The following is a 26,117-nucleotide window of genomic DNA, read 5'->3' as shown; positions in this document are numbered from 1 at the left end:
TGCCAGTTAAGCTTGTGCACGTCTTTGCATGTAGTGAATGGCTGCTGTGCTACACCCTAGAGGTAGCTGCATTTCAGCATTGGAGGAATGACCCTTGTGCAGTCCAACCTCATTTATCAGAGCCTCTGTTACCTGAAAAACTCGTTTGACTTTGGGGGAATGAGTAAAAAAAGCCAAACAAGCAGCTTGACTAAGAGGTGAATAAATAGGTGGATGAGATAATGATCTAGGATATCTGAAGGGTTCAGATCCTGCTGGGGAGAAAAGGAATTATTCAGGGCTGTACAAAGTGCAGGGCTTTCCGAGGAGTAAAGGGAATCAATTAAGCAGGGAAACATTTGAACTGAGTCGCTGAAGGAATTGCCTGGGAGCCAAATCTACCAGGCCGTGGAATTGTCTCTAAGAGGAATTCCTCCCATCTTAGGAATATTTAAAACTAGTCGGGATAAAAGCACAAGGAAATGGAGGGGACATGCCTGCCGTGGCTGGAGACCCGGACCGGGTGATCACATTGTCTACTTGTCACCTCTGCGATAGGGTGAAACGCTTGCTGCAGAAGGAAGTCATGTGGCAAGCACATGGGGAAGGCCCCCGCCCCTCCCAAGAGCCAAAAAATCCAAGATTTTGACTTTGAAAACAATTCAACTAGGCTAGAGTTTGGCCCGGATTAAATTGGCATTAACTTCAAGGGAGACGGATCCGTGCTCCAGTGCTCTCAGAGTCTGACAGGTGGGGCACAGTCTACAAAGTACATGGGGATCCTCTTTGGTGCGAGGGGCCACTGAAACATACACGCTCAGCGTCACCTTAACTCTGCCCCTACTGAGGTCCATGGTGGGGTGACGTCCAGAGGAACTGAGTTAGCTGAATTCCAGAGGTGGCCGGATTGTGATCCTGGCCAGTCACAAGAGTTCTCTTTGGCTTTGTCAGCCCCTCAACCTTGACATTGAAAACACTGATTACAATGGGGGAGTCTCCCCCATCTCCTATTCGATTGTCATATTTTGTCAGTCTGCAGGCAGGTTTGCTAAGCCCGAGTGCCCAAAAATCATGAGTCGGGGCCCCAAAGTCGGGAGAGTGGCTGAAAACCCAGGAGTTTTTAAAACCATAGTGCGTTGGGGGCTGTTTTCTTTGCCGGCTGGTTTCCAAGCCAGCGGGTCTCACGCAGATCACTTGCTCCGGCTTCTCCCTGGGCAGCCCACACTTCCAACCCGGCAGTCACACCTCGGTGGCACTCCAGCGATGGCGCTGCCATGCCAGTGGGACAGCTGCTCCTGTCGGCGTAGTTAACCCGCCTCTGCAGGAGGCAGTGGCTATGTTGGCAGAAGAAGCCCTCCTTCTGGGTGAGCTTGGTAGAACTGTGTTGCGGAGAGGGAGTGAGGTCTTCCTGCGCTGTGTCGTTATCCAATGTAAGTTTTTAGTCTAGACCCATGTTCTTGCTAATTTTTTCTATCCTTGTGCGGAATAATGTTTTGTGCGCTGAGACATGTGTAAATGTGCACCACCAATGCAAATAACTGAGAGCAGGTTTCAAAGGCAGCACGGACCTGATCACAACCAGCAGAGCAAATCATGGGGCACCCAAGCGCTGCAGATTGTGCTGGGAAATACTCACACCCGGGGAATTTAATGTGTAATTATTTGTGGGCACCACATAAGAGGCCGAGTTGCTGCTGTGATGTGTAAGTTGTGTCGTGCCCATCATGCTAGCCCCTGTGCAAACACTCTGAGCAGAGGCTCTTTGGGAAATCAGTAGGAAGAGCTCTCCAGTTCTCTCTCTGGTGGTCCGGAGACAAGCCGGCATTTTATGGGTTACACAAACAGACAGGGCTCGCGTGGGATCAGTCTGGCAGAGTAGGGGAGCTGTTCTTGGCTAGGGCTCTCCCACCAAAGCATCATGAGCATCAGCCTACAAGGAAGAGCAAGGCTGGAGGGGTCCGGACACTCCTGTCCCCCGGGGGCACATCTCAGAGAGTGATCAGAGGTGGGCGCCGGTGCTGTACAAAAGAAATAAAGAAGTGGGCTCCAAACGGTGCTGAGAACTCACTGAAACTACCCCCCTCCCCACGAGGCGGTATGAATCTCACGCCTGCAGGGGTAACCCACGCGACGGCTTGACTGCGCCCTGGCCCGGCTCCATCTCTTACTCTCCATGGCCCGGGGGAAGGGTGCTGGTGCAGAGGGTGGTCTCCTTGTGCAACCCTCTTCCCAGAGCCACAGCTCGCAGCCCACGGAGCGGTGGGCGTCGATGGATGACCAGGACAGCTCCATCTGTCTGCGTGAACACCAATCAATAACCCTGTAACTAGCCCCCTTGTCGCAGGGAAATGGACAGCGCAGGAGCTCGATACCAGGCCTGCGGAGGGAATTAGCTGCTGTTGGGGGCGGGGGAGAGAAGAGAAGGACCCTGTGTGGTGTGTGGCCAGCCCGTGTGAAGGTGTCCCCATGCACATGGGTGAGGAAGAGCAAAGGAGCGTGTGTATGTGGGCACATGCGGTTGTGTACCTTTGTGTAAGTGTAGGCGGGTTTGGCGGGTGTAGATCGGTTCAGTGAGAGTTGTGGCGGGTGTACTGGACCTGTGCATGGGGGATGACTATGGGGTGTGTGTGTTTTGGCTGGGCTGTGTGTGTATCCAGGTGTCTGTGCGCAGGGACCCTTGGAGGAATATACGTGCTTGTGGGGAGCAGATTGAGAGATGATGTACGGGGTGGTGCAGGCCTGCGGGGAGCGCAGGTTATTGAGGTTATTCCTCGGGGCTTTGTGTGTGTGAGGGCGGAGACGGTGCCGCTGAGGTTGAAGGTAGGGTATGCGTGTGCAGAGCCGGCGGGAAGCTGTACCCCGCGCTGAGCGCACTGACGGTTACACCCACCCTGCCTTTCAGAAGCGGTGATGAGAAATCGTTACTCAAAGCGCTACGTGAAACTGGGGGAAACCCGGGAAAGGACGTTCTCCTTTCGTGTAACCCTTCTCCGGAGACCAGACATTTAATATTGCCAGCTGCACTCACCCCGTGGCAAATCCCCGTCCCTCTCCGCACCCGGTAAAACTTCTGTCTCTGGCAGGGGAGCGAATCGCACCTAGATTAGGTCCAGGCCCAGGCCAACCTGCCAGAGCCAGGCAGCCTCTCACTTTAGCTAAGCAGGAAGGAGTCTGCTACATTTTGTTGATGAGGCTCATTTCTAATCAGGAACTAGAAGGAAAAGTGACTCATGTAGCGGAAAAAGGGGAAGGCGGGACAAAAACAAGCGAGGCACAAAATGTGTTCTCTCTTATTCTGTAGCAAGATCGTCCGACTCAAACCACACTGATTTCACCGTGGTTTGTTTAGTTTAGTTTAGCCACAATAACAATATCCCCCCTTTAATTAGCATTAGCAGTAGCATAGCAACTAGAGCTGGTCAGAAACATTTATTGAAACCGATTTTCATCAGAAAATGCCATTTTATGCAGCTGTTTTTTTCTCCCAAAATGGTACTGATTGGAAGAAATTTCTTTGAGAAAAAAAAAGGGAATTTTTTTAAGATTTACAGAATGAAAAGTTCAGGATTTTGTTTGTTTTGAAACCACTTTTCTAGTTGAAATTTATTTAATTTTATACTGAAAAAAAACCCGACTGAACTCAAAATGAAACATTTTGATTGACCCCAAAATCATGTTTTTACAGAATGTTGTTTTGTAAAATAATTCAAACTTTTGGCTTTTTGTCCCAATCTGAGATGAAAAAACAAACCCCAAACTTTAAAATCTCAACTTTTTTTTGTAGAACAGGAAACCCATTTTCTTACTGGTTCCATTAACTCTCCAACCCTTTGTTTGCTCTCATTTGCCTGACGAACAAACAATTACCAGGTCTACTCTTTCCTTTGGTGGGGTGGAGGGACAAGGTGGGGTGAGCTCGCTCACGCAGGGTCTAACTGATTGTCCTACATGGGGGTGGGGATGAATGTTCCCCCAAGTCAGCAAGACAGAGACCTTGGTGATGGGGGGGGGGATGTCACCTTTTGCAGCCTGAATTATCTACCAGGGCTATCTGGGTGTCTCTCACTTACAGGCTCTGGTAGTGGTCGGGCTTAGCCTGTGAGCCGTGAGAGTCAGACTAGACTCGAGATGACTGGGAGCGATGACTTTGTCCATTCCCAGACTCTTGCTTTAACTTTCCAGGGACCCTTCAGACACGGACATTGGGGCGCCTCTTAAAGGGGCCACCGCCTTATAAAGAGCCACCGCCCCTCTGACAATGCTTCTAAGGATGGTTTCAGGCTAGTCTGCAGCCCAATGGCGCGGCCTGGGCTGGTTGGCGGCTGACGTTTCCAAAGCCTGGAGCCTGAAGGCGGGTGCTTCCGTTTGGCCCTGGCAGAGGAAGGGCAGCTCGCATTTTGCAGGGCTGGAAGGGTTGACCTTTCTGTGCAAAATGAACGGGAGGCCGACGATATGGGAGGGCTGCGGAGGGGATTATTTTGGTGGGCAGAGGAGGGGAGGGTGTTTGTGCATGCACTGCCCACACAGGGCCCCGGCCTGAGGCGGACCAGGGAGCGTGGAACAGGAACACTGTGATGAAGGCTGCCCTCCTCCCCCGCTCAACCAGCAAATGGGGAAGTAACAGAGATGCAGCCGTGTCAGTCTGGTGCAGCTGGAACAAAAGACAGGGCCGGGCAGCACTTTCAAGACTAACAAGCTGATGAGCTTTCATGGCCCAGACCCACTTCCTTGTGGAATTTGCTCTGAGGAAGTGGGTCTGGCCCACGAAAGCTCCTCGCCTAATAAACCATCTTGTTAGTCTGTAAAGCGCTGCACAGTCCTGTCTTTTGTTTCAGGAAACAGAAAGTCTGACAGAGACAAGGCGTGTGGGGTGTGGTCCCTTGAACAGCCGCTCCATGCGGGTCGGGGTCTGACGGCTCTGGAGCAGGTGGGGGAAGCAAAGATGGCTGCCGGGGGCGGGGGGCAGAGGGAAGAAAGACGCGTCTCGTGTCGTCGAGGGGGCTAGGACGGAGTGAGAGACTGGGCGAGATTTGGCCTGATCACTGTCACAGCAGAGAAATCTGTGGGGTGTGTGCACACCGAGCCTTGGGCCCCTGAGGTATGGGGAGGGCGTAGAGCGGTGTGGGCTTGCCGACCTCCTGGGTGGCTATGGAGGGGCCTGAGAGGTACAGTGAGCCGGCACGGCTTTGTGTGGAATCCATAGCCACGCACAAGGAGGGCAGTTTGGTGGGGATCTGTGTGTCTGAGTCCGGGTGTGAGGGCCTGTCGTCTGGGCAACAGTGTGAATGTATCTGAGGAGTTTGTGTACGTGCCACCACAAACGTGTGTTGGGTGACAGCGTGTGCCCAGCAGTGCACAAATAGGCCTGTAGGTAGGTCTGGGGTAGTCTCTGAATGTTGCCACATGGAAACCATCACACCTCCGTGTCAGGGAGAACACGTGCGTGTGCGGGGGTAGCAGGCATAAGGCAAGTGTGTATGTGTGACAGGGTGTGCCCAGCAGGGAGTGTATGTAGGGATTGCATGGGGGTGTGTGCGTGCGAGGGAGATGGGGAGTGTGTGTGTGCGCTCTGAGATTGCAGGAGGAGTGTGCATGGATGCAGCAGGGAGCCTGCTAGAGTGTGTGCATGTGTGTGTGTGGAGATTGCACGGGCAAGTGTCTGTGTGTGCAGTCTGTGCACGAGGGAGTGTGGGCCTGCTGAGATGAGGAGATGGGTACGTGCGAGGAGCCCAGCAGGTGTGTGTGTGTGGCAGATTGCGCGTGAGGCCGTGTACGTGTGCGGCCATGCCTGTGGCAGAGGGGTGCCAGGCGTGTGTGTGGGGCACGGAATCCGGGTGTTGGATGCTGTGTGTCTGTCCCGACGGGGAGTGGTGCTTGCAGTGTGGGGCCGGATACAGAGCCCGATGCCGCTCGCACCCTCCTCACTCCCCGGCTTGTCTTGTCTGGGTGAAGAGGCCAGTCCCAATAGACTCTAATTGAAGAGCCAGAGAGGCGATAAGATAAGGAAAGGCCACTCTTCCTCCAGGGACCCAGAGAGGTTTCAGATTCCCCCTTCCGCTGCTGGGTCCCGAGGTCCAGCACTGCCGTACAGGCGCTGGGCTGCGGGTCAGAGAGGGAGACCTGGCGGGGGGGGGGGGGGGGGGGGTGACGGCAAAGCCTCCATTGCAGAACTGGGGCAGGTAAAGAGCCAGCAGGAGGGAACCACCAAGCGTGTGTGTGGGAGGAGACAAGGTGAGGGCAGGTGACAAGTGAGGCAGGGAACATGAGACAGGACAGGTGAAAACCCTCCATCCTTCACACTGTGTCTGACTGCCAGGGGACGGCACAGAGCGAGGGCAAATACTCAGTTGTCTACATCTGGGTTTCCAATGAGCCCATCACCCTGGTGTTTAGGATCATTCTCCCCCAAATGCCTCCCATCGGGGGTCTCAAAGCGCTTGACAAACAGTCGTGAATTTCACCTCACAGCGCCGCTCTCCACTGCTCCATAGAGATGGGCCGAGGAGGAAGTAAGCGGGCTCCAGCCTGGGGTAGGTTTTGGTGAGGGTTTGAGGTTCAGGCGAGAGGCTGAACCAGCTGGTCAGAGCTGGAAAGGGATGTGGTGGTGAAATCTCACAAGCTGGTCTCCTCCGAAATGGCAGAAACCTCATGGGAGGAGCTGCTCCGGCCGGCGCCAGAGCCAGAACATAGGCCTCTGACGGTCTGGGCGCCAGCCAGGCCCCAAACTGCCGAGTGAGATGCGGGTCCAGAGATCCGGATCCAAGACACCCTGAAAGGTCTTTGGAGAAGAGATTCCTTGTTTTGGCGCATTTCCCTTTAAAAAAAAGCATCTGGGGAAACAGGCTCTGAAAGCAGCTCAGTGACACAGCTAGTGTGCAGCAGAGCTGGGAATACAACCCAGGTCCCCCGACAATCTGCGCTGCACTTTAACCACTAGACCATGCTCCCTCCAAGCCACCTTGTGCTTGTGTTGGTGTCTAGGGGTGCTGAGTCTCTGCAGGCTGTGGCTTACCAGGCTGTCAGAAGTGTGCTCACTGGACCGCCTCCCCAGAGACAGCCTTCCTCACACGCACTCCAAAAGTTGAAAAGAAATTCATTTCATGGCCGGTGGTTGCTTTAAAAAGGCGATTCCAGCATATGTCTGTGATAAATGTTAACTGTGCATTAATCGCATTAGAGAGGGCCCTATAAACTTTTCATTTCTAATTAAATTCCGGACGGTGACTCTGGTGAAGCTGGCACACACTGAGCCTTTGTTTATGTGGAAAATTAAAATGCAAATACAATGGAATTTATTTCCATTAACCGAGTGATATTCGGCGTTCCCTCTGTGGAACAGCCTCCCGTTCTTTTCAAAGTGGTCTCTCCCCCCCACCCCATGCTTCTCCCCTGGCGTGGGGCGGGCGGTGTTAACTAAGGGCAGATTTGCACGTTCAAGGGCAAATACAGAAGGGAGGCAGGGAGAGTGGAGAGGAGACCCGGAGGGAGCAGAGACAAGCACTTAGCTACTGTGAGGAGAGTTGCCCTGTGAAAACAGGGCAATGGCAGCCGAACTCACTGGCGTGCTGAGCGCCAGCAGCGCCGATGCTCCGGGGGTAATCAGACCAGGCCGGAGGTTGTCTCCGTGAAGGAACAAATCTAAGAGCTCCCTCCAAAAGGCTCCTGTCCTCTCGTGCCCCCGCGACGACTGTGCCAGCAGGCCAAACCCTGACGGCACCACAATTAATGGGAAACCTCAGTGTCAAATGTACTGGCAGCCGGTAGCAAACTGACAAACCAAATAGGACCACTCAGCCGGCATAAAAACCAGCAAGGGAGCCCTGCCAGGGATTTCACAGGGCCTACATTTCAGCCCCGTGTACGGCCAAAGTGTCGTGGGACAGTGGATCCTAATATAGCTACGCACGGGAGAACGCAGGAAAGACATACACAGGCATATAGCTAAATTCACCTCTCCTGCACCTTTTAAAACATACTAGCACACGTGCATACCCTCAGCCCGGCTTGCTGCCACAGACACACACAGACATATCTGCACGCACAGAGACACACACACGCCGGGCCTAGAGACATCTGCCGCGTAACATACAGCCAGGCCCACAGACTCACATACACACGCTCATGCAGATGCGCGCAGCTAAGTGACTTCACAAAATTCACTGAAGCAAGCAGCTGCGAGCCACGTCCTCTCTCGCACACAGGCCTGTTTGTACACAGCACAGCCTGCGCACAGCCCAGTCGAGAGGCCAACCTGGGGGCAGAGGAGACGTTTCTACTGCCAGCGCGTACCTTAAGAGCCAGCCAGAGCGAGCTAGCCAACCCCAGCAGAGACATGGAAACCGGAGAAGGACACATTAACTCAGCACACTGAAACGAGGCCATTACTCAGTCACACAACAACACAAGCCCTGCTGTCATTATTCAAGACAGCGGCGCGCCGAGATGCGCACTAGCTCAATCACGGAGACACACAATTACAAAATCATCCCGATCAAATCAATGGCACCGCCAGGCAGTCGTACAAAGCGCCCCCCAGGGATTCAAATACACCAGCACGGCACGCACTGCCGTTCAGACACACACACGCTGCCCCGCCAGGTGGGCCGCCTCGTCCAAGGGAAGCCCCAAGTGTGTGACCACGTGCCGCGGTCTCCTCCGTGCACCACGCTGGGATGCCCCCGCGCAGAACACGGCCACAGTCGCTCAAGCACATCACAGGCCCCCCATGCTCACCCAGCCACTGCGGTGCTCCAGCCAGCACACCCCAAAGCACCCCACGAGACAGAGCTAGTATGTCCAGGCTTCGCAAGCCCCCTGGGGTCTTAGTGAGTGCGAGAGAAGGGGACCAGCCGCAAGCTGCTTTTCCGGCAGCTGGCACGGCAGCTTCCACCAGCTTTCGTGCATCATACGGATGTGACTGGTGCTGGAGATGACAGCCAGGGCAGGGGAGGAGGGGGGCTTTGGGCACGTGCGTGTGCGGGGGAATTCCCCTTCCTCCACTGAACGCTCCTCAGAGCCGTTGCAAAGCCCGGCACGGCGGGTAGGGGCTTCAGTGGGTATTGATCCAGTCTGCAAGCAATTTTAATATTTCTTCAGGGACTTTCCAGCAGCAGCACAAGTCATTAATTCACCTTCCCAAATTGCTTATTCAATAGCAGGACCGCGGCTTCTGAATAAAGTCCCAGAATTTATGGGACTCGCCCGAGTCAGGAGGTCAAACAACTGTTATGGAGCGAAGTTGAAAATCCAAATAAAATATTGACACTTTCGGGGAGGGGGGGAAGAGGAAGCAGAGGTATTTAAAACAGGGCTGGGGCACAGTGCCCCCAGGAGAAGGAATGGAAGGAGATTGAAGACAAGTTGGAGTGTGTAAATCAATGGGATTTAATGCTCCCATTTAATGCTCGTTCATGGCCCTCTCCCCTTGCCTGGCACACGCACCTAGGGAGAGAAACACCCCCCAAAGCTATGCACTCTCAGTCACGGGAACACACACACGCACACACACACGTGTACACATTCACTGGTCTGCGGGCAGGTGTGCACACAGACGACGATTCTAATGCAATTACATTAGCACCCAGAGGGCCCATCAGGGTCAGGGTTCCACTGTGCGCGGTGCCGCACACATGCAGTGAGTTTCAGATGGTGCCCCGAAGACATCAGTTGAAATAGACGAAAGGTGGGAGGGGAAGCAGAGGCGAAGTGAGTTACTCAAGGTCACCCCGTGGATCACTGGCAGAGCGGTGTCTCCAAATTCTCAGTTTCAAGCCCTGCCCACTAGGCCAGGCTACCTCTCAGAGGCATGAAGGCGACACAAAGGCACCCAGATTAATGCAACCAAAGATTCCCCCTCACCATAGAGACACAAACACACACCCTGCTCTACCCAGCAAAAATAAGCACATCCAGATGCATAACACAAGCACACATTTTCAGATGTAGATGCACACACCGTGAGAGATGTACATAAATATGCAAATATGCACATACACTGATAGTATCCCTATTCATAAAACACAGAGGCAGATTCCATCGGGGGGGGAGAAACATGCACACAAATGAATGAGCATACAAATGCATGTACAGAGACAAATTAAATGCATGCCCATACAGATGTACATATATACAAACACACCCAGGAGTGTCTGCAAACATGTGAAATGATTCAATCCAGTATTTTATTTGTTGTGATATCCGTTCATCTAATGCATATCTAGAGAGAGATGTATTGTACACATACATATGAACACAAGGCTGGCAGAAATCGGAGTGGTTCTGCTGGTTTCAGCAGAGCTGTGACAGTTTACACTACTCAAGAGGTGACCATAATACAGAGCGTGCACAACACACACTGGTATCAATTCATAAGCACCTATGCCCATAGAAGCATAACAGACATGCACAAAGGTTCATAGCCATAGAAATAGAGAGCAAAGGTTTCTGGAGGGGTTTTTTCGGCCAGAGTTCAGGATGGGGGAGTTACTCATGTATAATACAGCTAGAAATTGTCCAGCTTTTTTTAAATTATGTTTTTCATCACAATTTTGAATTTTTGATGACTTCCCCTCCCCACAAAACAAAAACCCACTCACAGTTTGATTAAAAAAATTCACAACGGGGTGGGTTTAGACCAGATGCAGAGTTGTTGTTTTTTTAATTCCAAAAAATCTTATGAAAAATGTCAAAACTTTGATGGAAAAATATATAAAAAAGTGAATCCCCCCCCCCCCTAAGTTTTTCTTTATATTTCCCAACCTGCTCTGCTCACGGTTGATTGTGCCAATCTTTAAAAAGTGCTGGTAAAATTCTCATGCCACCCCCACGCCACCAAGTATCCTTATTAAACGACACATTTTTCCAGGAAAAAAAAAGCAAATGTAGAAATAGCTTAAAGTGGGTGTAGAAATGCTTTTGGCCCTGTCTCTTTCCCCACAAAACCGTCCTCTCAGGCCTCGTCTACCTGGTAGACTAACTAGCAAAATAACTAAATCAGTTCTCATTCACATGGGTAGTTATTTCAATTTCAACTGTGAGCTAACTCATATTTGGAAATAACTACACTGGGGGAAATGACCTAATCCAGGTCCCCTACAGTGTTATGATTTTAAGAAACAACTTCTTGGGACTCACAAATGAGTGCTGGATCACACGCAGTGGGACATTTTCAAATCTCTAACAGTGAGAAGTTTACAAAACAAATTTTTACCATGGGGCCACTGTAGTTAGGGTTTACACCTGTGAAAACTTCGAGTAGCGGACCCATTATTTCTAGCCCTGACGGCTTGTGAGATCTCACACCCTGTTGTGCATCTCGGACCAATGTCATTTTGGGGGAGAAATCCCACGTTTTAGAGGAAGGAGGCAGGGAAAGGAAACAAATAAATCTATCAATACTCAGACATGCTCCCCTATGTACACCTAGAGATACGACCACATACGTCGACGGAGCCATGTAGATTACCTTTGTAGACATAGGAAAATGAAGCAGTGATTTAAATAATTGCCGCTTCATTTAAATTAAAATGGCTGCCGTGCTGAGCTGATCAGCTGGTTGGCGGCACAGCGCTGTAGTCTGGACGCTCCGCGGTCAACATCGAAGGCATTTGTCAACCTCCCTGGTAAACCTCATCCCACGAGGCATAATGGGGAAGTCGACAAAGGCCTTTGATGTCGACCGTGGAGCGTCCAGACTACAGCGCTGTGCCGACAAACAGCTGATTGGCACAGCACGGCAGCCATTTTAATTTAAATGAAGCGGCGATTATTTAAATTGCCGCTTCATTTTCCTATGTCTACAAAGGTAATCTACATGGCTCTGTCGACGGAGCCATGTAGCGTAGACATACCCAGAGGGAGCTTATAAAACCAACACATTCAAAAGGACAGAAACATTCCTTTTGTACCCACTGCCACCTGTTTATAACCTGCCGTGCTGCAAACTCCAAGCATTCAAAAGTCATGAGACAGGCTTAAAAACCAGGAGATTTTGAATAATAAAAATTATGTTAGTTTTATTAGCTTATGTCCTAATGCTCTAATAATCCTGTTAGTCTTTAAAGTCCTGATTGTTTTTGCTGAAACAGACTAATTATTTTGGGATTCTCTAGCTTTGCCGTCTGCTTTGAGCCAGTAGGGTACATTTAGGTCAGATTTCCATGTTTTTCTTTATAGCCACGAAGGCTGGAAATTCTTCTTCTTTTTTTTGAATGGAAACTGAGATTCCGGTAATCAGTAGCCTGCAGCGGTTGGGGCTTTATGTAAAACAGCAGAGCGTAGGACTCAGCAGGGTGAGTAGGGGGTTGGCAGCTTTCACCTGCTTCTTCCCAGTTCTGGACTCGTCCTATCACCCATGTACCTGTTGTGAATCCAAACGAAAGGCCGGTGAGGAACTCAGCCCTGCCACTGGGAGCCGTTGCACTGGAAATGGGCTGGGAGCAAAAATATTCAGTTTCTGTCCCATGGCCCCATCTCCAGGCATTTGACCTTGGGAGGCCTCAGGACAGTGGGAGGCCCTCGAAACTCACCTGCTGCCACAGATGCTCTCTGGCCCTTCCAGACTCTGCATCCCTCAAGGACAAATCAGGAGCCAGGCGAGCTCAGGTCATTCTTAAGAATTTCCTCAGTTTCCTTTATAGTTGGCCTGCTGATCCCCTGCCCCCTGCCCTCCTGTCTCATGACGGCGTGGTTGTGGCTTGCCTGCCATTCTGGGTGTGGTGCATATGTCCACTTCCTTCTTTTAAAAAAATAAGTTTTTAGCCCTCATGCCTGCAAAGGAAACCTCTCAAATATCACCTGCGTGTAACCTAAGCACTGGCTAGCTTAGTCTGGGAAGCGTGAACTCCCCTGCCCTCCAGGCGTATCACCTCGAAACCCAGCCCCAACCCTTCAAAAACCTTGTGCTCACCCGCCGCTTCGCTGCCCCTCTGCTCCATGCGGGAGGGGTGGACTCAGGAGATGGGGACCGGGAGATGCAGGCCAAAGAGCCAGGGCAACGTGGAATAAAGTGGGAGAGCGAGAGAAATCCACAGGGCAGGCGTGGCCGTGGATTGAAAGGAGACTGCGCGTTTCCACTCAGCGAAGCGCAGCTATTGAAGAGCAGGTTGGAGAAACGCCCTTCGGGGTGGTCTAGACTCGAGACAATGCTTGGTCCTGCCACAGGGAACTGGGCTCCATGAGCTCTCGGAGTTCCCTCCAGCCCTGTAAATCCATGGTACATGCTGTAATTCAAACGGAAGCTGGACTCATGCGTAGAAAAGAAGGGACTTCCTCCTTTTTCAGGTTGGGGCCAGATGTGGCCCCGGAGAAGCCCCTGCCTCCCTACACCCGCCCCCGGCTTCCCTGTGGCTATCACAGAGCAAGAGGCTCTGCAAAGGGGCTAAGCAGTCTGAGTCTGGCCCTTGCTTTGCAAGAGGAGTTATACGTCCCTCTGGACCCTGCGTCTGTTTCAGACACCCGCCGTTGGGGGGGGGGCGCTGTCCCCAGGATGGGCACCAGCCTCTGGTTCCACCCTGGTCTTTGGGGGTGGCTGCTCTTCCGTGGCCCCGCTACAGTCTAAGCGCTCTTCTGCATTGCCTAGGAGCAGGCAGATGTGGTGCGGGGCACGCTCCTGAGCCATCAGCGCCTCCTTGGGGTGCCCTAGGGGCTGTAAACCAACTTTATGGGGTTGCGGGAAATTTGGCCACCCCCTTGATAAGTGGACACCCAGCTAACTCAAATCATGCCGGACCACAGATGTTGCCGGATTAGAGAGGTTCAACCTCTAGTGGGAACCTTTTGCAGTCAGCAGCTCTGTAGAGACCATTCCTTGGGTGGCCAGGAATTTCACGCCTCTGCTGTCCTCGGAGGACACTTGGTTCTTCTAGGACAATGGGAATTGCCAGGCTGGATCAAAACAGGGAACCATCTAACCCAGCATCTAGTCTGTGAAAGTGGCCAGGACCAGAAAATACGTCCATTGGGAAAGTTCTCCCCTAGCCCCCGTCATCTCGTGGTTGCGTTAATCACAGACGCATGTGGCTCTCTCCTTTCTGTCATCTTGCCCTGTCTCACATAACTGTGTATGTTGCCATTATCCGTAGAAAAGTGAAAACCATTTGAGTTCTTCTGGGAAGGAAAAGTCCTTCCGGTCTCCTTCCATAGAGCAGTGTCCCTGAGTGATGAGTAGGGCTGCTGTGTGCTGTGTCGGTCCTGCATGCCGTCCTGCTACACCCACCGTGCTAATAAATGGCGGAGGGGAATGTGTTTGGTTCATTGATTTTAAATCACCTACAGGCAGGATGTGTGAGAGCTGCCGTGACGTAACTGCCTGGCATGCAGATTTTAGAGTCTAAATAGCCGAATCCATTTCTTTAGCTCTCCATTTACTCAGGGTGCAGAGCACTGGCCTCGCCAGCCCCGGTTTAAAATAAATAATACTAAATCCATAGGCGAGGCCCTAAATCAGCTCATCAATGAGCGGCTGAGCCCCTTCCCCGCAGGTAAATAGGAGTGACAGGTGCTTCCCCTTCCTGTAAGGCAGCATTTCTTTGATGGGCTACATGGAAGTAATTGACCAGCTTTTGACACCCAGCTCTGAAAGCGCCGACCTTCCGCTTTGTCAGGAAAGCAAAGGCTGCAGAATGAGGTGCAAGCAGCAGAAACCCTGAGCTCCCCGACTCCACAGGTTTCTCCTCTGGCCGCGCTGTGTCAGTTTCTGGTGAGAGGTGACCCTGTGTGCGTTTGCCACTGAAGCACTTTCCATTTCCGTTCGGTAAACGGTCCCAAGCGGCAGTCTATCAGACTGGGAAGTGAGACCAGGTAACAAAGTCACAATGGGGGGAGGGAGGGACCTTTCTTACCGGATCACAGTCTTGGATTCTGACGGACAGAGGGAATTTTCCAATTGCGTGTTTATCGGGAGTGAGGATTACGTCCATGCTGCTAAGCGGCGCATTTTATACTTCATTTTTGTTGTTGTAGCCGCGATCAGATAAGTGTGCTTAGCAGAGTTATTTTTAATAGCACGAAAGGTGAATTTTTGTAACTCCCTGGGCTCAAAATCAGCTGAAGGGACTTGCCAGAAATAAATGTAATGTTCAACTTAAAACTTTCCAAAACTAATCCTCCGCACCAGAGGCCAGGCATGGAAAATTTCAGTCCCTATGATGAATGTTTCTGGAAGTTATGAACATTTAAAAATAGGGGGTTGGTTTCAGTCAAAACTCTTTTGCAATATTAACCATAGAGGGGCGAGACCAGGAACCAACTGCAAGTAACTCACCCGGCTTCCGGAAAGAGACATTATTTCACTGTGATGTCATGTCCTGTGATGATGTCACATACCGTTGCTTAACATAATATTGCACCTTAAACTCAGCTGGCAAACTGAATGTCGGGGTTTTTTTTTATCGCTATCAAATGTCTGTTAATGTCCCATCATTTGAAACTTCCCAAGTTCATATATTAAATCTTAGGCACATTCTACTAAACTCAACAGAGCCTTGTTTGCAACTATCAGTGTCAAAGTTGCGCTTGTGCCATTTGCTCTCTCACTGCTTGTGTAAAAGTCTCACGGTGGACAATGAAAATGACAATTTGCCTATGCACCGGAAGCCGGGTTAACCCAAGTTAACCACAAATGTTGACTATGAGGGGGTGAAACCAGAGGTGGATCTAGCTCAGTGAGATGCAGTCAAAAAAAACCCAAAACCTTTGAAGATGTTCCCTTGTACTGCAAGGAAGTGTACAGCCCTGTCTGGATGAACCGTGTTGAGCATTGTGCAAATAGTTCTGCAAGAAGGTCAAAAGCATGACTGTTTCCAGCTTCTTGGCTAGCGAATGTCCATGAGTCAGCGTAGCAGCAAGCCGAGAATTGGGCTTCTGAGTTCCCGTAGCAGTAATGCTGAAGGCTCAGGTTTCAGGGCCACATAGGGATTGCATGTGGAAGAAGTTTCAAAGGTCAGGGAAACCGTGGTGCTTGAGGATTGCATTGTTATGCTGTGCGTGTTGCTAGAGTGGCCAGGATTGGATCCATTCATCTGTTGTATCCCTCATAGCTCTAGGGACCATGCGTCAGGTAGTTCCTGTTCACACTGGGCTCATGTTCCCTCTGAAAGTGGCAGAGGTCGTTACTAGTAGAGCTGGGCAACATTTTTCATACCAACCTTTCTTCTTCAGCAAAACGTGCTGATTTGACAGCACAGACTGCTACAGAGCAAATCTGGCGAATTTGTGTCCTGTTAAAACAAGTGAAACCACAGAAACATTTCTTTGCGATGTTTTCTAACTGGGGCACTTCAATGGGTGGGTTCAAGAAACTTTTTCAAATGTATTTCAGTGTTATCAAAGGTACAGTCCAAAATGTTAAAAAATGCTGCAAATCAAAACCAAAACATTTTGTTGGGTCCAATTTTTGTTCACCCTTTCCTAATTCACTGCAAATTATGAAAAAAATCATTCAACCCAATGTATTTTCCCCCTGATTTTTCAGAATGGCCAGACAACTGAAAAGAATCAGTTATTCATGCAGTTCTTGATGTTAGTGCGATTGTTTAGCTCCATTCACAAGTCAACCATGAGGCAATGGAATGGCCACATTGTGTATTCCAAGTAAGCGTCACGCTCAACCCCATTGAGTTCCTTCCCATTCTTTCTTTTCCAATAGCATCATTCCTGATTGCAACACGAGGGCCCTTTTAGGTTGCCCGGCTGTCAGCCATAGGAAACATCTTGCATCCTGAGATTCCACTGGCTGCATCGCCTGCATGCCAATAAATGTGTCATGTGGTCATATTGGTCCCAGAGATTAGAGACACAGGTGGGTTAAGTGATATCTTCTATTGGACCAATTTCTGTTGGATATCCACCCACGTTATGAAGGCTGGTATAGTAGGGCGGGCACTGGCATCGCTCTCAGGAGACCTGGGCTCAGTTCCCAGCTCTGCCATTGGCTCTCCACATGATTTACTCCTGGGGGAATTTCGCACCACTGTGCCTGCGCAGAATTCATATCCCCTGCAGATTTTTTTTTTTTTTTTGCTTTCTCACAGAAAAATAATTTCTGGGGGGAAAGCAAAAAGAAGCTGTGGGTGTCCCTCCCCAGCAGGTTGGTTCAGGTGTCTGGAGCAGCCAGTAGAAGTGTCAGTCACCGGGGCTTTGCAGTTGTGCATGTTTGAGAGAGAGAGAGAGAGAGATACTCTGTCCTCATATTTCCTATTGCAGCATGGAGGGGCACGGCTTTGGGGCTGTTTTAAATATCTAGGTGTGGGCAGGCTCTGTCTCCTCAGGCAGAGCTGAGTGCAAAAGGTTTGCCTGCTTAGTGTGTTGTTCCCATTGTCGCTGTGAATTCCCTCCAAGAGTGTAAAACAGATGCAAAAGCTGTAAGGTGTCTTTCCATTGCCAAAGTGGTGTAAAGGACCGTACGGCCTAATGGTGCTTTAGTGATTAGAACTGGTCTGATCTTTCAGACTAAATCATTTCCTATCCAAACGTGCTCCATGAACCACTTGCTACTGACCTTTCTGGAGATGGGCAGTACCCAATCGAAATTGTGAGTTTCATTCCCCAGCCTTCGCTTGCTTGTCGCTGAGCATATGCCTGCATGCATTTGTTGACTAATAACTAGAAATAAAGGATCAAACCGAGCAACATTACTGTTAAGCAAGGGACGTGGGGGATTTCCTCCAATGCTCCGCATTCCCATTCGCCAACCACTGTATTGTAATTTAAACAAGTTACTGAAATAATTGAAACCAGAGTGACGATACTGCATTATGTTGACCAATAAAATATGCAGAATTTTAAAATATTGTGTGCAAAATTTTAAACGTTTTGCTGGAGAATTTTTAATATTCTGCCGTAGATTCCACCAGAATTTGTGATTGTGGGTAAATCACACAGACAGTAGGTGCCGCAGTCAAGGACGGCCCGTCCATATAGGCAAACTAAGCAGTCGCCCAGGGTGCCAAGTTAAATGGGGCGCCAAATGGTGGTGCAATATCATTGAGGGGTTTGGAGGTGGGGGCGCTGATTGCATGGTTTGCCTAGGGTGCCAGTTGCTGCCAGCTAGTCTAGGGCCGCCTCTGGCCCGCAGTTCCCCCTAGGGGAATGGAGCTATAGGTTCCTTGCCGTCCAGGGGTGCTGTGAGGTTAAATATGCTAATGCAGTGAGGGGCCCAGGGAATATGATGGAAAGGGAGGGAATTAGGTGTCCCCGCGGAACAGCTTCCCACCCTGTGGAATCAGAACCGCTTCCCTGATGTCCTACATGCCCCCTTACCTCAGCCATGCTTTCCCTCCACCCGGCCTTTACGACTCTGGGGGGCAAGGTGACAATCTTGGGGATCAAAGTGACTTGGAGCCACCCGTGTAGCACTGAGAGGTCCGGGGGACGTGGGGAGCCGTGCGAGCGGAGCCCGGGGGAGAGGCTGCCCTCGTAGCAGAGCGGCTAGGTCTTGTAGCAGCAGGCTGTGTGTGTTTGCATTTCTCACTTCAAAAAAAGTCCTGCCGGCATCCCAGTGACATCATCAGGGTGAATGGAAACAGCTCAGGTCACCTCCGTACAAGTCAGGCTCTCTGATGTCACTTCAGTGCTAATAGCTCTTCTGACTTTACTGCGGGTCAGACTCAAAAGGAATTGTCTTCACCGATTCCTTTCGGTACAGAATAACTTCCCATAGGATGATGTCACCGCCGTATAAATGGAACCGTGTGATGTCATCTCAAAGTATGAAGGGAGGCGTCTGATGTCATCTCCCTGCTCAAAGGACGTTTTCCAATATGTCATCGACGGCTGCAGGGGAATGCTTCTAGCTCGTTGGTTTCGATATCGTACAGTACAACATAACACAGGCTAACATGTCGGTGAACTCAGACCCCCGTGGGCAGAATGTGGATGGATGGATAGATGACTAGATACATTTATACTAAGCATACATACATTAGAACACTCTATTGATTTTTAAAAAGTTCCCGGCCTGCCTGGCTGTAATGAGATTTTTTGAACTTTGTGTTGCGATCAATGAGAGGAATATTATTGGCCTGGAGAATTGATATACCCGCTGTGTGTGGCTTGTTCTGCTCCCAGCCGGCCCCTGCCCCCTAGGTGTACGGTTCCATCAGACACTTAACCTCTTTTACAGTGTCATCAGGCTAAAAGGAATCTAATAGTGACACGGGACTTGTGCGCAGCTCTCTGGCACTATTGCTTTCCTGTCACAAATAATTTATAGCTTTCTATTCCCATCCCTGGGCCCGCCCCCCCGCCCCACTCTCTGTTCTCTCTGGGCGGGGCACAATCAATACACACACACTCACACACACACAGTGGCACTTCAGGGTGCTCCAAGGGAATGAGGGGAGAGGAAGACATGACAAGACCTGCCCTAGGTGAGCCCCTCAGCTGGTGTGAATCAGTCTCGCTCCTGGATCTAGCCCCGGACGTACAAGGCCCCCCAATAGCGCCTGCCCAGCCCCCCAGTCTGGGTCAATCCGCACAGCTCCACTGACATCAGCAGTGCTACTCCAGCTGGGTCTCTTCTGATACCAGGCTTTTCCCGACCTGCTTCCCCTTCACGCCGCCGCCTCTGTGTCCTTCCCCACACTTCAGGCTCCATCGCCTGAGCATCCTGACGCCACCCTACAAGCCCGTTCCCTGGCCTGCCCGCAGCCCCCAGCCCCCTGCCTCCCCCTCATGCTGTCTCGCCCTGCCAGGCTGGGCCGCGGAGCCAGCCGCTTCCCTTTGAAGTCTGGCCAGCCTGCTCTGGAGGAGAAGCATCGCCTGTCGGTGCCTCCCACCTTAGCCGGGGTGTCAGGCACCTCCAGTTACTTGCTTTCACTTTTAGGAGAGACCTGCGGGAGGGGCTTAAATTTCATACAGGATTGACAGTCCTGGAAACCAGTCCCTGAACAGCATGGGCAGCCCCCCCCCCCCCCCGACTTGGAGGGACCACCTCTAAGCTCTGGGGGGGATCTGGCCTTTCTGGCCTCTCCAGCTCTCTGCTGAGCTTGCCCGCACAGGGTGGTGCTTGGGTGGCAAACGCTTGCCCATTAGCACTGGGCCCCGCCAGCCCTTTCCACAGGCAGCTGTCAGGCGGCAATGATTTCCTTTCATCGCCACCGCAGCTGCCTTTGAACCGCTGACCTAGCGGCCAGAGTCTCCACGGAACAAGGACCGGAGCTTTGATGCTCCCTCTTTACGCCGGGCTGGCGCCGCGGCCCGGTCACATCCCCCTCGCCGGCTTCTCTGCACCTCTGAGCTTTCATCCGCCGCCCGGGAAACGCCGCCACCGCGGCGGGAGCCTCGTCACTGCCTGCCATCGGTATCCCCCTGCCCGTTCCGTCCTCCGCCCCGCGCCCCGGCTCCCCCGCCTCCCTGGGAGCACTCTCGGCTTGGCGGCGCCTTGCGTGGTTCAGAACACAGTCCCGCTTTGCACTGCTAGGCCTTGCCTTCGGGGCGAGAGCGTTTCCATCCTGCAGCGAGGTGCCGACAGCCAAGGGGTCCTGGGTGCACCCGCTGGAGGGCTCCGTCCCGGGGAGAGTGGGTGAAATTCTCTGGTCTGGCACCCAGGAGCACAGACCAGATGGGTCGAATCTACGACCTGGGGCCCTCGCTGCAGGGCCGATGTGCACCGCTCCCGTGTTAAATTCTGGTGCTGCCGGTTGCTAAGGCTGCCGGGGTCTGGCCACCGAGGGGTTTGTCCGGCCTCTCGCAGCCTCACCCCAACAGTCGGTACCTGAGCGAGACTGTCGCCGCGACTGCTCGGAGCTGCGCTCGCCCAACCGGGAAAACGCCCATCCGGCTCTCGGTGACATGGCCGGGGAAACCCCTGGGACCGTGGTGTGGCCTAGCCGGGTCAGAAGAACCCATTGCCCGGGGCTATTTCCTGCTGTGGGTGGCTTGGGATCTGCGCCGGCTCCTGCTTTGGCTGGGGGGCTGGCGAGGGCAGGGCCAGGCTTCGAGGGGCTCCGAGGCGCTGCGTTCTGACCCGGTTTCTCTCTTTTCCAGGATTATCAGAACCAAAGTTCAGCAGCCTTTCCACCCGACCCCCGACGGCACTGGCCCGGGAGTGACGGCCCCTGGGCACACCATCGGTAAGGAGGCAGCGCGGGCGGGCTGGTGTAGACACAAGGGCAGAAGGACAAGGGGGAGGTGAAGAGAGACCGACATGAGGCCGAGAGGCACCAAGGAGCCAGCACAGCTGTGGGCAGAGGGACGAATTCTCCACCCCGGTGGGGCCGGCGGGTTCTGTCAGCGTCAGAACGCTACTCGGCATGGAGACGGGGGCTGGAACCTCACCTCCTTCTTCCGCCTCGTCTCTCCCCCTCCCGACACAGAGCGTGCCCATCATCTCATCGCCCTAGCGCATCCCCCGGCTCTTCCCTGGTCCTGGCGCCTTCTCTCTCTCTCCGCTTTTGCTCCTCTCTCCGTGCAGCCACCTCTCCCTGCGCGGGAGCCAGAGACGCGGGGAGCAGGAAAAGGCGTTTGGCCACTGAGTGCAGCAGGGCCTGGTGGATTTCACGGAGCCGTGGGGCAGGCGAGGGCTTGGCCGTGGGGCAGGAGGGAGGCTGAGTGTGCAATCACGTCGGCAGAGCGTGACTCTGGGCGACGGGCGTTAAGGCCTTTTTTAGGGTGGGTGCTACAGGCGCGTGTGGGTTCTGCGCCTGCTGGTGCCGTGTGGGGCTGATGGGCTGTGCAGGAAGCGCAGCGCTGTCGGTGGGAAGTTGTGAAATGTGATGGGCTGTCTAGGGAGGCGATTGTAGGCGGTTGTTCCTGGAACTCAGGCACTGGCTGGGGGTTTCCTGGGTAGATTTGGTCCCCTGGAGAGGGCTGGCGGGTTCTGTGCTGGGGCCAGCAATGAGGGAGCATGCATCGGCCTGGGGGGAAGGGAGTTTGTGGGCGCTGGCTCTGGGGGGGTGACACCGTACTGGGCTGTGCTGGAGGCGGCTGGCAGAGTTAGGGCTGTACGGGGAGGCTGCTGTTGCACAGAGATGCGGCTCACGTCAGTGCAGTGCGCGTGGGGGCGGGCGGGGGAGGCTGCACAAGGGAGCACTGGTGCCTAGCTGGGCTGTGCGGCTCATTGCAGGAGGCGTGCCGGGCTGTGCTGGGATGTGACGGCCCGCCCGCTGGAATGCACTGTGCTCCCCTGCACGCCTTCGGAACCAGCCGGGGGCGCTGCCGGCGAGGGCCACGACCGGGCTGCAGGGGGAGGCTTCTAGCCCCTAGCGGGAGATGGCCCGTCCTGAGATGCACCGGAATGGGGCTGGCCTGTAGTGGGGTGCGTGCCGCGGGCTCGCTCTGCCCGGGGAGCTGGGAGAAGGCGCTGGCGGGCACGGAGGGGCACTGCCATGCTGTGACCCTGTGCCAGGCAGTGCCCGGAGGGGCGGTGTCCAGGGACAACGTCCGGGACGTGGTGCCACAGGCCGCCCTCGAAGGGGGCGTCCTACTAGGCTTCTCTGGGAGGCTTGGCTGAGCCCGGAAAGACGGGGTGCTCCTGAGCTTGCCCACGACGGGAGGCCACTGGCAGGCCCTGGCAGTCGCTGCTCTGGCTCGGGCCCTCCTGATGTGCTGGGGCGGGGGTGGAGCGGGGGCGTGGGGGCTCGTGATGACCTGTGGCCAGGCTGGCCCGCAGGCGGCGCGGTGCGGATCCGGGCTCCTTCGCGGTTTGGGGCCTCCCGCTCCGGGGGCTCCCCGAGGCTGTGCCGCTCTCCTCACGGCCCTTTTCCCTTTTCCAGTTCCCAGCACGGCATCCCCTCCCGTCTCCAGTGCCTCCAATGATCCGGTGGGCTCTTACTCCATTAACGGGATCCTGGGCATCCCGCGGTCGAATGGCGAGAAGAGGAAACGTGATGAAGGTAGGGGGAGGGGAGAGGCCCATCCTCCCCGGCTACGTGCTTTGTCCCCGCGCGCAGGCTCCGATTTCAGGCCAGGCCTCGCAGCTGCTCCGGGGCTAGATCAGTTGTAGCGGCCGCGGCCCGTTCCCCACCCCGCCCGCCGGCTCGCAGCGTTCCTCTTCCAGGCCCCTCGCGACAGGCTACATTCTCCAGACATCTGCTCGGCGGCCCATTCCTGGAGCGGGGCCCAGGCCCGTTCTCGGCTGGGAAGGGCTGGAACCCGAGTCCCCGGGGGCCGGCAGGTGCCCGTGTGCTGAACCGCGGGGACACCAGCCCGTTCTGGCTCGCTCACTTCCTCCCCTCAGTCCCCGCGGCAGGCGGCAGGACACGGGCCTTCCCAGGCAAGCAGCGCTCCCTCTGGCCTGCCACCAGCCACCTCTCCACCACGGCCGCGAGGCCCCGGTTCCTTCCCGGCTCCGCACAGCGTTCGAGCTAACCCCGCCCCAGAAATTAGGCAGTGAGACTGGGCCGTCACCCCCTGCCTCTCCCCATTCGAGGGTGAATTAACGGCCCAGTGGCCCTTGGAATGAGCAAGAAGGCGGAGAGCCAAGCCCACGCCCTGGTGTGTTTCCGGGGGGCAGTGTAAGGAGTGGGAGGGGAGTCTGCATTGGGGGGCGGGGGTGAGGGCGCTTGCGTCCTTTTTGCCTCAGTCTGCTCTTGTTTCTGGATGCGCCCAAAGCTGGGGAGGGACCGTGCAGAGCGTGGGGCCCGGGTGGTTTGACCCGCTCAATCACGTCTTAACGGAGTGGATCTGTACCCTTGTGGGGGTCTGGTCTCAGCCCCAGGCGGTGGGCGCGGGTTTCAGCGTGTACCGTCGCTTCCCGGGGCCCTGCGTGCCACCCCAAATGCCAGCCTGGCGCTTGTGACTCCTTGAAACTCGTCCCACGACTCCCCCGGGTGGAGAAACCCTGCTCTAGCCTGTGGAGCTGTAGGCACGGGGCTGCAGCGCGTACCCACTTCGCTAGCGCTTTTCATGCGCCTCTTGTCAGACTAGGTGTAGCGAGATGAGCCGAGGGTCCCCTGGCAGATCGCTGTATCCCAGGGGATGGGCACCCCCGGCTGCCTTAGTCTGTGGCCTCCCCTCTTGGCCGTTGTGTGGATGGTGCCTCCTAGCACTAGGGACCCGACTTCCCTGCAGCCTTCGACCCCAGGGGGTTGCCGGCGCCTGGCAGAGAGTGTGGCTTATCCGGCCCGACTCGGAGCTGAACAATCAGACACTAGTGCAGAGTATCTGAAACCCAGACGCTCGCAGGGCGGCTTCCCGGCTGCTCTGATTCCTCCCCGAGTTGATTTATGAAGGAAAAGCCATTCCCTGCACTGCAGCCCGGAGCCGGCTGAGGGTCGGCCCTTCCCTGCCTGGCACTCAGCGCCACCCGCTTTCTGTGCAGTGCGTGTCGGTGCCGTGGGGACCCGGCCTTCCCTCTCTCAGCCCTCCCCACCGGCAGAACTAACGGGCGGGACCTCTGCAGCCAGCACCTTGCTCTTGCTCCCCGGCGGGTTCTCCCAGCTAGGCCAGGTGTCCCAGAGGGAGTGAACAGAACAGGGAACCATCCAATGATCTCTCCCCTGTCGCCCATTCCCAGCCCCTGACAAACAGAGGTAGGGACACCATCCCCGCCCAGCCTGGCTAATCACCATTGATGGACCTGTCCTCCAGGAATTTATCTAGCTCCTTCTTGAACCCTGTTAAAGTCCTGGCCTTCCAGCCTCCCCTGGCGAGGAGTTCCACAGGTCGCCTGTGCGCTGCGAGAAGAAACACTTCCCTTGGTTCGTTTTAAACCTGCTGCCCCTTCATTTCATTGGGTGACCCCAGGTTCTTGTTTGGTAACAAGGAGTAAATCGCACTGCCTTGTTCACTTTCTGCACACCAGCCGTGATTGTATAGCCTCTGTCACATCTCCCCTCGGTCGTCTCTTTTCCAAGCTGAGACGTCCCTGTCTCATTACCTCTCCTCCCAGGCAGCCCTTCCAAACCCCTCGTCACTTCTGCTGCCCTTTCCGGAACCCATTCCCGTGCTCAGAGATCTTTTCTGAGATGAGGTGACCCCGTGTGCCCGCAGTGTATCCCGGGGGAGGTCTCCTGGGGGGGTAAGTGGAGGGGTCGCTTCGGGCTGTGGGGGGAGTGCGCAGGGAAGGAGGCTGTGGGCCCGCTAATCGGAGCCAGGAAGGAGCCAGTTCCTAAAGGCCTGACTGCCCTTGAGCTGTGTGTAGGGACTGCGTGGTCTGGCCCCCTCCTGGTCCTTAGCACTTCCTGTCATGCCTGCCCATTCACCAGGGACTCAGCCCTGTTGGGGGTGGGGGGGGGTGTCTACACGGCAATAGCCCCCCTCCCCCCCCAACCCTCAGAGCACGGGCCAAAGGCCTCAGCCTCGGGCTATACAATCGCAGTGTCGGCGTTTGGGCTCAGGCGGGAGCCCTGGCCCTGAAACTCACCCCCCTCGTGGTCAGCTGACCTGGGCCTGCTGTACCCGCTGGTACCCCCAAGGAAGCAGGCACAGAGAGGGCAGTGGGCCTGCCCCAGACCCCAGAGAGCCCTGTCCCCATATTCCAGATGCAGCCGGATCCCGGAGTCTAGCGCCAAGGCTGGGGAAGAGGAGACGTGAAGGCCCCCAGGGACAAGGGGGTAAAAGCTGTTGGCTGATCCCCTCCTCCTGATAGGCCTGTGAGAGAATGAGGGGACCCGGCTCAGCCCCACTGCTGCTAATGAAGAACGCGGAGCCGCCCCGATGCAGGGCGATGGGCATAGCGGGCATGCTGGGGAGCTGGCCGAGCATGGCCAGGGATGGAGGGTGGGTGCCTGTATGGGGAGAAGGATGGATGGATAATCAACACGCCATCCCCAATGCCCCCCTGCCTCTCCCAGGCCTCTTCGGGCTCCGTGCAGGACGTCTGGTGCTCCAGAGCACAGGCGAGCCCCCTGCGATCGCTGGGAGCCGTGGGGAGAAAGGCAGCTCGCTCTCTCGGCAGAGGGACTGGGCGGGTGTCGTGTATGGGTCCGGATTCTCGCTGGGGATCCCTGGCCCAGTGCCGGTCATTCCCGAGCTGGGAGAAGGGCAGCACCTGTGCAGACCGGCCGCGGCAGCGATATTATCCCCAAGTCCTGGCGGCATTAGCGGGGTTCATCTCCGCCGCGTGTTATTGGCAGGGGCAGCCATAATGTGTCTGGTGTCATTAGGATCAGCAGCAGCGAAACCCACAGGGCTGTTAGCGTGATCAGCGCTCCGCTCAGCCGGGGCTCGGCGGGAGAGGCGGCGGGCAGATCGCTCGT

General features: G+C 54.5%; 1 protein-coding gene across 11 annotated transcripts in view; it reads left to right on the top strand.

Moving 5' to 3' along the window:
- Positions 1 to 26,117, top strand: part of PAX2 (paired box 2) — an 87,644-nt gene that overhangs the window by 22,202 nt on the left and 39,325 nt on the right. For 8 of the 11 annotated variants that reach the window (XM_075934576.1, XM_075934575.1, XM_075934571.1 and 5 more), the window contains 2 exons: positions 20,965 to 21,050; positions 22,692 to 22,811. In XM_075934576.1, the coding sequence (XP_075790691.1) occupies positions 20,965 to 21,050; positions 22,692 to 22,811 (206 nt within the window). The remainder of the gene's footprint in view (positions 1 to 20,964; positions 21,051 to 22,691; positions 22,812 to 26,117) is intronic. The other 3 variants (XM_075934577.1, XM_075934581.1, XM_075934582.1) reach the window with 1 other exon arrangement.

This window comes from Pelodiscus sinensis, chromosome 8, assembly GCF_049634645.1.
Source record: "Pelodiscus sinensis isolate JC-2024 chromosome 8, ASM4963464v1, whole genome shotgun sequence".
NCBI lineage: Eukaryota > Metazoa > Chordata > Testudines > Trionychidae > Pelodiscus > Pelodiscus sinensis.
This window is presented reverse-complemented; position numbering and strand designations above follow the sequence as displayed.